The sequence below is a fragment of the Lepidochelys kempii genome, chromosome 2, assembly GCF_965140285.1.
Source record: "Lepidochelys kempii isolate rLepKem1 chromosome 2, rLepKem1.hap1, whole genome shotgun sequence".
Lineage (NCBI taxonomy): Eukaryota > Metazoa > Chordata > Testudines > Cheloniidae > Lepidochelys > Lepidochelys kempii.
The window spans coordinates 214,908,224-214,924,062 of NC_136381.1; the positions used below are offsets into that span (position 1 = coordinate 214,908,224).

General features: G+C 39.8%; 1 protein-coding gene across 5 annotated transcripts in view; it reads left to right on the forward strand.

Annotated features, from left to right (window-relative positions):
- CRPPA (CDP-L-ribitol pyrophosphorylase A) overlaps positions 1-15,839 on the forward strand; it is a 201,668-nt gene that overhangs the window by 169,581 nt on the left and 16,248 nt on the right. Inside the window, exon 10 of one of the 5 annotated variants that reach the window (XM_073333804.1) lies at positions 610-2,260. The exons of the other annotated variants lie outside the window; for them this stretch is intronic. Within the exon in view, the coding sequence (XP_073189905.1) occupies positions 610-693 (84 nt within the window). The 3' untranslated portion in view covers positions 694-2,260. Of the gene's footprint in view, positions 1-609; positions 2,261-15,839 lie in introns of those variants that run through there. 5 annotated transcript variants of the gene reach the window in all.

The following is a 15,839-nucleotide window of genomic DNA, read 5'->3' on the forward strand; positions in this document are numbered from 1 at the left end:
GCTGAGAAATAGGACAAACTCACCCCAAACTGGTGGTTATTCTATCATAAAATATACCTAGCCAGTAGTAAAAGGAAACTTCTGTCTCGCCACACTGGTTAACAAAAAGTAAAAAATGCAGTCTCCTTTGGCATTCCAGCACTCATTTCACCACTCAGCCACCTCGACTTACAATGTGTGGTTATTTAAAGCCAATTTAATCAAACAAAGGGTCTTTCTAATCCCAAGAGATCACCCACATAGCCAGGTCACTGTATAGCTCAGCTCTTGCCCAATAATCATGTTGTTGCCAATGCTTTCGTATCTAATATCTAAAGGTTTATTTAGACAAGAAAATACGGAGGAGAGAGCTAAAATCATCAAAGAAATCATATACATACCATCATTGCAAAGTTCTTGGATCAGGTTTGTAGTAGTGATGGAATAAACTGCTGGCTGTAAAGTCTCTGGTAACTTCCAAAAAGATTGGAAGGTCCTCAGTCCGTTGGTCTAAGTCCATAGCCCAGAGATCAGATCAGGAAAGAGGCAAAATGGAGATGCTTCAGGAACTTGTATACCTTCTCACATATGGAGGAATTGCTCTCTGTCTTAGTTTGTGGAAAATTACAGGCACAAGATGGAGTCCAGGGACACGTGAGCAAGTTACGGGCCCTTCATGCTTTGATGACTCATAGGAGTAGCCATTTTGGCTAAAGTGGCCAGAGGAAGACTCACCGGATGGGGACAAGCTTCTTCTATGACACATTTGAGAGCTAAGTATTCTTTCATGGGCCATCAACTTGAATAGTTCATTCACAAATGTGCTGGCCAGACTGGATGTAAATTACCTTGGGAGTGTTACCCCAGGAGCAAACACATTTGAAATACTGGTACATAGTCACTATTCATAACTTTAGATACAAAGATGATACTAGCATACAAATAATCATATTTAATAGATTGTAACTTTTCCATCGATACGTTGCAGTTGTCTAACAATGGCCATGTTAATGATATAAATGATCATACACCATTACAACTTTACCCAAAGCTGCTTATGGGCACCTTATTTATTATTTTAACAATGGTTGACTATCAAATGGTTGGGTATCAACCAATGGTTGGTTGTTGCAAAATTGTTTGAATTTGCTCCTGCTCACATAATAACCAATAAAAAAGTGAAAATGATAGGTGCATATAGTTTCCATAGCCGAAGGCAATTCATTATGCCTCACGTGACTGGTATAACAGATGTTTTATTGGAAATGAATAGAAACTCAGACATAAAGGATAAGTTTCATTGGAGGAGCTCCAGTAATGGTGCAAAAGTATGACGCTCATATTTTCTGCATAAACCATCTATTTTCACTGAAGCCATACCTTCACCTTTTCTTGTAAAGATGCACAGAAAGAGTTCCATGCCCACTAAGTGGTGCAGAATTATGCAACTTAATACAAAGAAATGGAATTGGACAAAAAAGGGAAGTGTCTGAAATATTTAAAACCATCAGATCCTGTAGCTTTTCCAGTTTAAGCACATTAGAGCATGCATTTCCTCTAAGAAATGCAATATTAGAATTTCCATTTTATCCAAATTACATGGATATTCTGTATCCCCACACATCATTCTCCTTGTCAACGATTTAACTGGTTTAAAGGTTTATCTATTTGTTGGTTTGGGTTTCTCAACATACAGGATTCAAGTCTTTATTTTTTGTCCTTGCTAAACTCACCAGCCACAGGCTCTGTCTGCACGATGGAGCACAGCGGTGTTAGCACACCCCTCTAGTGTAGCCAGCCTACACCAATAGAGGAGCTTTTCTTTTGATATATTAGCACCACCTCTCTGAATGAAGTTAGTTACATTAACAGAAGGGCTCTTCCATCAACATAGCTGTATCTACACTGGAGGTTTGTTGTCATTGCTGTGTCATTCAGGGCTGTGGGTTTTTTTCACACTCGCACCCGACATGCCTATGCCGATATAACTTTTAAGCGCAGACCAACCTTCAGTTATCAATTCATATTTTTTTTTATGGATCTTTACTTTGCCATTGCAAAGGATAAAATGAAGCTCCCTATTTTAGGCTCAGGAAGGCCTTCACATGAAGGTATAACAATAGTGCAAAATCCCCCTTAAAAAAAAAAAAAAAGAATGCACAGGCCCTATGGTTGATGTAATAGATAGAACAGATGTCTCCTGGCAAAGTGGCAGTAGAAGCATCAGAAATAGGGGGTTAGTCTTGTATACATTTGTCAGATGACTTTTGAATGATCTTATGAGTGAATTTTAGTTTCTGTTTTATGTGCTGTCTTTTCATTCGCTAGTTTTATAATGGATAGATGGCATATGAGTCTTGTCATGTTGGTTGACTGTATTTGAAATCATAGCATGGAGCAAATAGTGCTTTTTGATATGCGCTGTGCACAGCTTATTGTGATGTTAAAACCTCACCTGAATATCCAAGTTCTCTGCTTTTCACAGTGTCACTACAAGCAAATCCTCCTCAATTAAAAGTAGTTACCATAATTACAACCATTATTACAGGGACAAACACAGACATGCAACTTAAAAGAAAAATAGAGGAAACAAAGCTGGAACAGCTAGCCGGTCAGTCAACAATAGGAGAACTGAGGGCTTGTCTACACCGGCACTTTACAGCGCTGAAAAATTCTCGCTCAGGGGTGTGAAAAAACACTTCCCTGAGGGCTGCAAGTTTCAGCGCTGTAAAGTGCCAGTGTAGACAGTGCACCAGCTCCCAGCGCTGGTAGCTACTTCCCTCATGGAGGTGGTTTTTCTCTCCCAGTGCTCTGCCGCGACTACACCAGCCACGTTAAAGCGCTGCTGCGGCAGTGCTGTAATATTGCCAGTGAAGACGTGCCCTCAGTCTCAGGTCACTCTCCATTCTTTCTTCTCTCCCTACCTCTTGGCCATTCGCTTAAGCCCTGGCGCTGTATATAGCATAAACTGGAAAGATGAGACACCTCTGCTCTGAGCGCCAAACATTATTTCAATAAGGTCCAAAGGGTCAGTATTCTGGGGCAGATTTCCTGCACCATTTGCTCCATCTGTGTAGCTCAGGTGGTGCAAAGGGAACAGAAACCATCCACTTGCTCCCTGTTTGGCTTCCCGTGGTGTGGGGGACTCCCTAGTGGGCATGGCACCAGCAGAGATGGCTCCTCAGCCTTCTTCCCCAAATCCTCCTGGCTTCGGAGGCAAGGACGATGAGTAGATTGAAAGTTCTGCACTGTGGTTATTCCTATCTGATATGTAGTCAATAGGGGATTGTTGTCAGATTATGCAAATTAGAGCAGCCCCCAGGTTGTTCTAACCTGATCTGACGCAAAAAAATCCAGGAATCATGACTAGTTGTAGGTTCTCAGCTGCTTCTCTCTTTCCCTTCCTCCTGACTTTGAGCTATTTAAATCCATTCAGGTCCAAACTCACGATGTGTGATTAAAAGTTTAACATGGCTGGCATGTCCCTGTGAGCTGCTGATGCTTTATGGAAAACTTGGAAAAACATTTTATTTAGAAACGGTTCTGTGTATAGTATTTTTCATGTAGTTCTCATCTCAAGTTTTTTGTTCCAAAGGATTTGTGCAAGATCTTTGTTCCTTAAGTGTCAATACATTCCTTTTTATATCCACCAAAAATCATAATTCTCTGTCTATAACACTACAGTTGCTTGCTAGTAAATGAATAATTAGGATTACACGGACAGAATACACTTCAGGAACAAATGAACCCTTCTGAAATAATGTTTGTTGTGTGCAAATACACTTAGTACTGAAAAGTACCCTATATACAAATTATAAAGTAGTTGCACGCATATGCACACATATCCCTCGCAGTCAGTAGTTGTCTTTTACTGTCAGATAATAGTGATATATATCCTGTGAGGCAATAATTTTCCACTATAACTTTCAACTCCTGTCAGGATAGATAACATATGTTTAATTGCAAGCCCGCCAAATTTTTCACATTTGAATGTTCCACACAGAACCTATGGATAATTTAGCTCCATAAACTGGTTTCTACAATTCACTGGTGCAAACTGTACAACTTCTGTTGTTCTGGCCTCTCTACTTTACATCTGATCTCACAACCCAGAATGGCATAGGAGTTAAGACAAGCAAAAGAGAATACCCTCATTTTGGAGAAGCAGCGAGTAAGCAGAGTAGAGAATTTACAAAAATGGTGAACAAATCACATTTTGGACAGGCACATGCTTACGTATGCCTCCCTTTGATAACCCATGTTTGGAGCTGGAATATAGATTGTTTTACCGGGCAACTGAAGATATGAGTTCTAAACATTGTAAAGAGTGTTTTAAAGGTCACAATAAAATGATAAGTGCATACATTTGACAAATGACACTCTCATGCCTTAGAGATAAACTGATCGTTATTTTCATAGCCAAGGTTTTAAAAAGCATGGAGATATTTTTTCATGATAGGTTAGCACTGAAGTAAGAAATGTTTGTGGCTTTTCATGTGGAAACTGATTTGTCACAACATGGTTGACTGGGGCGTTGCAAGGCTTTTGCAATCTGTGTAAGTTTTTATACTCTGGGTTCAAAATTACAAACTTCATTTCTGTGACCTCAGACAGGATATAAACATAAGTGACATTGTTTTAATTTAAGTTTATTTTACCTGATGAAGAAAACAGGCTGTGATAATTATCTACTTTTTGGGTAAAAGGAGGAACCAAATCCAGAATAGACTTAGTCTCACAAATAACGTTTCATATACTGTAACTATAAAGCATGAAGTTCAGCACACAGTTTGCATATTTAAACCTCCCCTAAATGCAAGGAATTTTAGGATTATTCTTATGGGTGTGTTCATATAGAGGTCATGAATTTTGACCCTTTTGATATGAACTCACATGATATGTGAGCCTTTTGACATGAATTAACACTATTTTAATGTATTAATTTGACTGGTTTACAATCCTGATTTCAAGTTTTTAATTTTTATTTGCTCATAACACATATGTACACACACAAAAGCCTATTGGAAACAATGTCACAAGCATAAAGTTAACACACATACCAGAAAATTCAGAGTGAAGGCTAACATATCACCTTTAAATGCCCAATGAAAGCCCAGGTATTGCAGCATGTATCACGTACTGGAGGAATCTCACAACACCTGTACTTCATAATATTGGTTAAGAAACCTTAATATCTTTTACATTTGTTTCTGTCTGAATTGTGTTTTTGTTTCTCCAGTAGGTTAAGAAACAGGAACTGATCTGATAGACTGCAATTGTCATTATAAAATAGTTTCACAGCTCTGTATAAAATGAGTGCTCTGAGACTGACTATTAATTATGTTGTTCCCAAATACATGATGCCTGTTAAATATGTGGTCCTGTTTTCATGTTTGTTTTTTATTTTATAATGGTAATACAATCCAGATACTTCAGTTCAAGACTCACAGCACTTCTTGGGTGGTTAAACTCACTAGGTATTAGTCTCATGCCTTATAATGCTCCCTGAGGCACGTTACAAGTGCCTTGAAATACACTGCCTGTCATGACTTATTATGCCTTAAAAAACTATCTATTGTGTAACTATGAATTTAATCACTTAAAATGTATATTATTGACACAGTAGATGTTAATAGCCTCAGTGAGCAATATTGTGTATTACATGCCTATACCAGGTCCTTCAAAATTGTAGATCGTTGATGCAGTTGTCTGTGATGGCTCCCTCAGAACCATTAGCAAGTAAATCCATATTAAGGGATTGTTTCTTTTGATTGACTTGGTTCTGGAGTGTCGAGTGTTTGCAGACTGCAGAATATGGGTTACACGACTATAGTTGGCTTCCACTTCCACCTACCCCATGATAATAATAGCTGTAAAAACAAAGCTTCTTATAAAAACTGTTTAAAATACTGAGCTTCCAAAGAGAGTTCCAATGAGATGGCATGTATTTTATTAAACTAACAATACTTAAGAAAAGAAGAATTTGCCCTGAAGCTACATTTGCTTTGGTAAATGTCTCTGTGCAATTAAAAAGTGACATTTTCTTTTTCTTTTGTTTGTGTTTTGGTGTCTGAAAACATTTTTAATTTGTTTTTATTTTAAGGACAATGACAGTTTTATTTAAATTGTTCCTCATTGAAGTTTATGATACATGAATGTAAACAGCCCTTTTATAAAGCTGGTGGAACTACTTTTTATTTTTAATTGTGGTTAAATAAAATGATTCATGCTTGAATTTCCTCTATAGAATTGTGGGACTGGTCATAAAATGACCCCAGAATAAAATGTAGGTTTGTGTGTTTCAGCAGCATAGAAATCCAAAGTTGTTTGAACAATTTCTAGATATTATGATTTTGTATTTATTTGGGAAAATAAGTAATTAAAAAGATTGCCACCTTTGATCTTTAATCTGCCACAGTCCGATTAGCTAGTATCCTTGGTGATATACTGGATCAGTACTGCCAGTAAGAATTACTTCACTTGCTATTTAAAGGGCATGATTCTACTTATTTAAAACAAATCTGAATCTGGAAAATTTGTGGTTCCGCTTTTTTGAAGGAAAACAAGAATTAAAAGTCCCCAGTTCTGAGGGAGACACCAGATGTGGTCCTCTGGGAAGAATATTGCTAGTCGATTGTTAAGGAGGTTGGGAAAGGGTGAGGACTCAGTCTCGGAAAACCTCCAAAACCTTCAGGGAGTGGAAGAAAGCAAAGATTTTACAGTAGAATTTTAATTTGTGTAATGTCATGCATATACTTTGTATGAAAGAAGTGATTTGCAGAGTTCAGTAATGAAATTACAGTAATAAATAACACAATAAGAGAGAAGTGAGGCTTAGGCAAGAAAGAAAAGCTACTTTTTCAGCTGAGGTTTGAACTGAGATGGAGAGTTAAGGTAGAAGTATACAGAAAGTGTTTTGCATCAGTAATAACGAGGCTGTGTTGAAGAAAAAGCCACGTGGAAACCATTGATAGATGGGCAGGGAGGGGAACAGAGAGAGCAAATATATATGTTTACAAAGCCCACCTGCAGGCAGGAACTAGTCCATTGTGGGCTTAAAATAAAAGGTGGTGGGTGTTTTGGAATTGAATCTTGAAGGGAATGGAGAAATGCAACAATGAATTGTTTGATGATGGGTATGATGTGTACATAGCAATGTTATAGACATAGTAATAATTATTAGATAGGCAGCAGGTTTACAGAACTAGGAGGAGAGATGAGGGTGTAAAATGAGGTCAAGATTACGGACATAGGGGAGTGAAATTTACTGCAGATGAAGGAGAGTTTTGAGTCAGGAAGGGAGTTTGTGGAAATGAAGTTGTACTCCAGATTGCTCTTTTTGCCCACAGAATGCTTTTTGGTTTTGGGGGCCTGCTGAAAATCATATAGACAAACTGTAAATTCTCATTATCAATACAGGCTGAGAGGGTGGATAACGTAGAGTCATTAGACTGTCAAAAATATTGCATTTAAGAGTAATTGTTAAAGTGGAAGCTTAAAGCTAAACTTGAAAAAAGATGAGTGAGAGTAAATATCAAAGAAGAAGTAAAAACAGCCCTTTAAACGTTAGCACAAGAATATTCATAGAATCATAGAATCATAGAATATCAGGGTTGGAAGGGACCCCAGAAGGTCATCTAGTCCAACCCCTTGCTCAAAGCAGGACCAATTCCCAGTTAAATCATCCCAGCCAGGGCTTTGTCAAGCCTGACCTTAAAAACCTCTAAGGAAGGAGATTCTACCACACCTCCCTAGGTAACGCATTCCAGTGTTTCACCACCCTCTTAGTGAAAAAGTTTTTCCTAATATCCAATCTAAACCTCCCCCACTGCAACTTGAGACCATTACTCCTCGTTCTGTCATCTGCTACCATTGAGAACAGTCTAGAGCCATCCTCTTTGGAACCCCCTTTCAGGTAGTTGAAAGCAGCTATCAAATCCCCCCTCATTCTTCTCTTCTGCAGGCTAAACAATCCCAGCTCCCTCAGCCTCTCCTCATAACTCATGTGTTCCAGTCCCCTAATCATTTTTGTTGCCCTTCGCTGGACTCTCTCCAATTTATCCACATCCTTCTTGAAGTGTGGGGCCCAAAACTGGATACAGTACTCCAGATGAGGCCTCACCAATGTCAAATAGAGGGGAACGATCACATCCCTTGGTCTGCTCGCTTCATCCTTGACTATCACCTAAATCCAGAGTTAGACACCTAAATAAATAAGTGGCAACTTCTGTTGCTGTGAAAATCAGCCCAAAAGCCAGCAATGTTATCACCCTGAAATGCCCAACTACAACTGTGTGAAATTTCTCAGACAAATAGTTTATTTGCCGAAAAATGCAGTTTCAGTTAATTCGAAACTATTTGCAAATTTGACATTAATTTGGCCAAATTGTTTGGGGTTTTTTTTTGGGGGGGTTTTTTGGGTTTTTTTGAGGGGGAGGCAGGGAATATTTAGAATATCTGCAGGAGGAAAAAGAGGTGGTCCCATTGCTTGCCTTTCAACTGTTGATCCAGTGGTTAGGGCATTCACCTGTGATGTGGGAGACCCAAGTTTATTCCCTGCTCTGCCTAGTGTGGAGTATGGATTTGAACAGGGATCTCTCCAAGTGCAGGAGAGTACCCTAGCCACTAGGCTGCGGGAAATTGTGTTGTGCATCTTTCTCAATCTCTCGTGCTGAATCTGTTCCACTGGGTATAAAAAATAGTTTGTGGAACAGGGACATGAACTTGGATCTTCTCACCTCCCAGGGAGTGCCCTAATCACCTGGCTATAGAGTCACTCTTACTTGCTTTCTCTGGCTCATTATTCACCACTACTTCCTCCTCCTCCCTTTGTGTGAGTCTAGCTCATCATTTCCTTTGCTTTTATGTTAAAGAGTGTGTGGCAACAAATCAAAGCAGTTCATTGTAGATTGAATGAAATATTCCATTTGACTTGAAACTAAATTTGTTGACTTTTTTGATTTGCTGACATTTTTCAGCTTTTTTGATACAGGTCGGACCATTTTTGTTTTCATTTTTCAGAATTGCCACTGAACTGAAAAATAGGTCATTCACACATCTGTAATTGTAACACAATTGTATTAAAGGGTACAACTTAAACTTTTTCCACAGGTCTAAAAATTGTGTCTCATTTCTGTAATGTAGAAAATTGCCAGGAAATGGGGAAAATAGAGGATTTTGCTTACTCTTTCATTTTTGACAGTTATAGCCAGCAAATAACCTCAAGAAATAGGTTGAATCTTATACATTATTTGTGCGCCTATTTGCAATTTTATGTTCAGTTCATCTTTATTTTTAAGAAACATCCAAAATATGTCATAAGGGAGTTAGACAGTGTTTATTTAGAGTCCAACTCACTCCTTGCACCACACCCAAGTAACTGAACATTGTGTGGGAAACTCTGTGGAAGGAGAGAGGAATCTGAGGGGGAAGTCACCCCCACCAACCTGCAGTCAGGCTGTAGGGCAAAAAACGCAACCTCTTCCTGGCAATTCTTCCAGCTTATGGGTTAGAACAGGGGTGAGCACACTACAGCCTGTGGACCACATCTGGCCTGCCAGCTGATTTAATCCAGCCCTCAAGCTCCCGCTGGGGAGCGGCGTCTGGGGCTTGCCCAGCATAGGGGCAGCCAGGGGGCTCCGCATGCTGCCCCTGCCTGAAGCGCCACCCCCGCAGCTCCCATTGGCCGGGAACTGCAGCCAATGGGAGCTGCAAGATGGTGCCTGCAGACGGGGCAGCCACGCAGAGCCACCTGGCCGCGCCTCCACGTAGGAGCCAGAGAGGGGACATGGTGCTGCTTCTGGGAACTGCTTGAGGTAAGCACTGCCTGGAGCCTGCACCCCTGACCTCTTCTGCTCCCCAATCCCCTGCCCCAGCCCATATCCCCATCCTGCCCTCTGCCCTTTGATCACAACCCGGAGCACCCTCCTGCACCCCTCATCCCCAGCCCCACCCCAGAGCCTACACCCCCATCCAGAGCCCTCACACACCCCCATGCCCCAATACCCTGCCCCATCCCGGAGCCCCCTCCCACACTCTGAACTCCTTGGTCCCAGCCCAGAGCCCCCTCCTGTACCCTGAACTCCCCAGACTCAGCCCAGAATCTGCACCTCCAGCAGAGCCCTCACCACCCTCTGCACTCCAACCCTCAGCCCCAGCCCGGAGCCCCCTCCTGCACCCTGAACTCCTCATTTCTGGTTCCACCCCAGAGCCTGCACCCCCAGCCAGAGCCCTCATCCACTCCCGCACCCCAACCCTAATTTCATGCACATTCATGGCCCGCCATACAATTTCCATACCCAGATGTGGCCCTCAGGTCAAAAAGTTTGCCCGGGTTAAAATATTGGCCACTGCTCTTTTATGGCTGGAGTTAGGGCCATTGGATCTGTATAAGAATAGCTTCAGTAGCTTTGAGGCTGGCGTGGGGTGACCTTCCACAATTCATGTAGGTGGTAGAGCTGCTCACAGAGGGTCTGAGCCAACACTCATTCAAATCAGTGGAAGTCTTTGGTTCCCACTGATTTCAAATGACTTTGGATCAAACCAAATGCTAAATGCTGTGAGGCACTCAGTGCTTGAGTGAATTTCACTCTTATAATAGAACTTGTTTTAATCATAATAATGGGAAATGTGTTTTGATTTTTCTAAGAATCATTTCCTTATTTGAATTCCTATTGCAGGAAAGTTTTGGTCTTTGGGGACATATAAAACTGCAAGTATCCATAGGAAAGTGACTGGGGTTTTGAAGATATTTTGAAAGGAGACTGTGGTAACAATTAAATAGTAGTTAAAGACGGTGCAGCATGGAAACTTCCCAGGGGTAGGCATTTTTGCTGCTTTTATTATCCAGATTAACGTATAACATAGATGAAGGTGTAGGTTAGTATTGAGTAATAATGTTAACAAAGAGTGGTGGATGCCTTCATAGGTCATGAACTACTCATCTGTTTTCATTTTTATTAAAATACTGTAATTATTGAGTGCAGTTAATTCATCCTTAAACCGTTAATGCAAAATTAGTTTGTTGTTCCTTTAATTTTTATAATTGGTTCTTCATTACCTTTTTCTTTAATCTGTCATTTCAAATAGCTTTAGCTTTTTAGAAAAGTCCTGGTTATTTTACAAGTGTTTTATCTTTTGAAGTTAATTTTAGTTTGAGTGTGGGTGTTTGTATAGGAACAGACTATTGTGTTAATGGGTTTGGATTGATGATTGATATTAGCTGGCAGAAAGATGTGAACTACCCATCTTGACAAACTATAGGTTTTATTTAAGAGAACATCAGTGACATCCATATTTATCTGACTGAACTAACACAGTCTAGAAGAGAACTTGAATGTAAAAATAAGGATATTTTTCCCCTTAAGGATAATAAAATTTATTATTCTCAAAAAAGGATATTTGACCTTTTAAATTTAAGGATGTTGGAAATGCAATTTTTAATCACTTAATTTGCAAGCAGCTATTATACCGTGGCTATCGTATATTTGTTTGCATAACATCCATGTGATGTTCAAGTCAGAGATACGGTACCATATGGAAACATACTCTGCCAGCCTCAAATACTTTAGCTTAGAACACAGAAAAGGGATCCAGGAGTGTTATGTAACAATCACAATAAGATTACTTACAAGGAGTCATACTGGGAGCAGTGATGTTGGTATCCCAGAGATCTCGTTCGTTTATTTTGTTTGAGAGTCTGACATCATCCAGTGATTCCTCAATGAGACCTGTTTCTCATTTTGCAAGTGCTCACAGGTTTACTCTTCAGATCCCTCGGAGAGGTCCCCTCAAACCACTGTCTTCAGAGGTGGACCTTTTTTAGTTTCTGTGACATCACTAGATGGGTGAGAGAAATGAACTTTGTTACATACACATGCCTGAATCTTCAGTTCTTTCCTGAAAATGTGGACTTCCCTCTCCTGCCAGAATTCATCAGGAAGATGAACATGGAATTCATCAACAAAGCTTTTATTCTCTATACCCTTTCTAGAGGATTAAACATGTATTGAAGTTCTTTCTTGTTCACAAGAGCTCAGAAACATTATGCAGTCAGTCTGTTTCGAGGAATACCAGATGAGAAAAGGATTGCATCTTACTTACCTATGAGAAGTAAGGGCCTGCATTCATGGATGGTCAAATATCATTCTGCCAAAGAGGTCGTATCTCCCTGGGCCACATGTGACCTGAGACTTTGACTTCCAAAGTGTGTAAGGCTGCAGTGTAGTCATTCCCCACCCCCAGTTTCTATCATTTGGATCTATCTACATTGGTGGATGCCACCTCTGGTCACAGAGTTATTCAGCTCTCACAGTAAAGGCAGGCCCCTTCTCGCTATCTACATTCAATGCACATCTTGGGATGTAAGCTCTTTGGGACAGGGATTGTGTCTACCGCTGTTTGTACAATGTCTACCACAATGGGGCCCTAAGTACAATCAGAGTCTCTCAGCACTACCATAATATTAATAAATTTTAAAATTAGCATCCTATTGGTATAAGAGAGAGAGAACCTGGATTTGTGCTGGAAATGGCCCAACTTGATGATCACTTTAGATAAGCTATTACCAGCAGGACAGTGGGGTGGGAGGAGGTATTGTTTCATTATCTCTGTGTGTATATAATATCTGCTGCAGTTTCCACGGTATGCATCCGATGAAGTGAGCTGTAGCTCACGAAAGCTCATGCTCAAATAAATTGGTTAGTCTCTAAGGTGCCACAAGTACTCCTTTTCTTTTTACAGACAGGAAGATTACTTACTGTTAATTTCTTTCATTGTAGTTCTCCCTTCTTCCATTCAACATCCCCTTTCCTCTTGTGAAGAGGTACCACCTTACATCTTTACATCTCTTTATCCCATTTCTCAACTCATTAACTTCTTCATCACTCTGGAAGTTTTCTCATTCTGTTGGAAAGTTGGCCATCCTTAGGCCCTACATACAGCTCTTGACTTTGCCTTTATTGTCTTGATTCTTTTGCTTACTTGCTTTCCAGTGGTGGAGCCATAATACTGTATGTCCTTGACTGTTCCTGTTGGTAGGATGGGAGGGAACGGCTGTACGACAAAGTGTGAGGTGCCACAGAAACACTAACCTAAACCAAATATGCTATATGCCTTTTTAATTCCTCTCTCTTCCTTTGTTTGCTAGCTAACGTGGTGGTATTAGAGACTACAAACATGGCAATAATCAGATATTATATCTTATAGCAAATACTGGTAACTGGAGCTTATTTTTTCATACTTTTTCAAAATTTAAAATAAATATATGGTGCTTCATACTTTTATATTATCATTAAAGTGGGATGTGAATGATAAGATGAAAGTTACTTGGCTAGATGTTTAATTTTAAATATTAAGCTGCAATTCGGCTGGTGTAAGTCAAAGTAGCTCCATTGACTTCAAAATGCAATTAAAGTATGAAGGGTTCATGACTTGTTCACTGGGCTGTCCCTTTTTACTTTAGGGCCTGATGCTGCAAAGTGCAGAGAACTGTGCTGAGGGAAGTCAACTCCCATTGAAGCTCTCTGTGTAGGGCATCTTGCAGCACCAACCCCTTAACAGTGAGCCCCTATGGTATCTCTGCACTGCAGCCGGGATAAAAGGAATCGTGTGGACATTGCGTCTCCAGCAGAGATTCAGGCTAGCCACCTGAGCTCAGAGGTCAGGTGGGCTTGATAGCCCGAGCAGCAACATCTACCTCTATTTTTAGCTCGCTAGCTCAAGCACCACTGGCACAAGTCTGTCCCCCTGGGCTGGAAGGCTTGCTTCCAGCTGCAGTGTAGAATATACTGTGTGCTGCAACTGCCCGCGTCTCATTGTTTTCTGCACACAAGCACACAGTGAACCTTGGGCTGCTCCAAACCTTGATCTTGACATCATGAGAGAGCAATCAACACCACAGGAAATTAGAGCACATAGTGTAGTGTGCAGCAAGCATGTGCATGTAATTGAGGACTTGGGGTCAGACCCATTCTCAGTGTAATACCAGAGTAACTCTGTTGATGGCAACTCTGGTGTAACTGAGATTGGAATCTGGCCTCTAAACTACTAAACTGGCATTGTTGCCCAAAACGATTGAGCAAAACAGCAAAGGGCAACGTAAACAATAGCCCAGAGAATGCACTCACGTGTGGTTTGCCCCTCAGAGTCTCTTGTGTTCAGTTTATTATTCTCCCCGGAGGAGATTTTTTCATTTTGTTTTGTTACAGCATTTCCTGTGAACCATCTTAAACAAATTACCTACAATCAAGGGGAATGTTTCTAATCAATTAAGTAATTATTGCGACCTTATGCTAGTATTTCAAATTACTTACAGCCGATAGGAGTTGTATTTAATGTAGATTTTAACAACTAATCAGAAATAAGTAAATTAAAATGTATACAAGTTTTGTAGCCTTCTTTTCCTTTCTATTTTTGGAGGGGAAGGAGTTCTGTTTTAACATTTAGATTATTCTTTATGAAATCAGTACATTCAGGAAACCAAAGAAGTTTGCATTAGGCTGAGGGAATGGAAAAAATGCTAACATTTCCTCTGCACTGTTTTTCAGTGCCCCACAGGAGATTCTAGTGCATGGCTCCCTCTCAACAAACACCTTTCCATTTTGGTACAATAATAATAATAACAACTAAATGTTGCTCAGCTTTCCTGCATATTGCTGATAATATGAAGATCACAAAACAAATGTTCATCATTTTTCAGTATAAACCAGAGCTTATACCTTCATATGCCAGAGTCTGTCATCCACAACAACTGAAGCGTTTCATGGTCTGTACTTTTTTGTTTTAGCAACTTGATCCTAGTTGTTTGCACTCCAGTGTAGTTAAATTTTCTTGAAACTGATGACAGAACAACCTACATTTTCAGTGTTTGTATGAAAATGAAAGTGAAAAATCAAACTGATGTATTCAAAATTGCTACAATTGATACAATTTGTTTCTGTTATAATCACCATAACCTGAAAATGCCTTTTCATTCATAGATTATAAGGCCAGAAGGGACCATTGTGATCATCTAGTCTGAACTCCTTTATTTAGGTACCCTCCTACATTGGGACCCTGACTCCCAAGTACAATTCTACTCCATTTACATTAGAAGACTACTGTTCCATATTTTGGCATTTTGCACGCATTACGCAAGTTATGGTTTTCTTACAAATTGGTCTAAAAATTTAATTTTCCTATCTGTATAGCATTTCCTAATGACAAATCTTTATAAGGATTCTTCTACAGTAGATATAAGAACAAGAGATTGATTATTATTACAAGGTAATAGTGTTGATGTAATATACTTAGACATCTATGATGCATTTGACTTGATTACACAACATTTTGATGAAAAATCTAGACCGATATAAAGTTAACATGGATTAAAAACTGGCTTAATTGATAGTCTCATATGTAACTGTAAATGGGGAATCATCATCTAGCAGATTTGTTTTCAGTGGGGTCCTGCAAGGATTGGTTCTTGGCCCTACTCTATTTAACATTTTTATCAATGACCTGGAAGAAAATATAAACCCATCACTGATTTTTTATGTGTGGATGATACAAAAATTGCGGGAGTAGTAAATAATGAAAAGGACAGGTCACTGATTTAGGGCGCTCTGGATTGCTTGGTATACTTTGCAAAAATGAACAATATGTATTTAAATATGGCTAAATGTAAATGAAAAAAAGATTTGGGGGTTGTGGTGGATAATCAGCTAAACATGAGCTCCCAGGGTGAGTTGTGGCCAAAAGAGCTAATGGGTTCTGGGATACATAAATGGGAATCTTGAATAGGACTAGAGAGATTGTTTTACTTCTGTATTGGGCACTGTTGTGACCGCTGCTGGAATACTGTGTTCAGTTTTGGTGCCCAC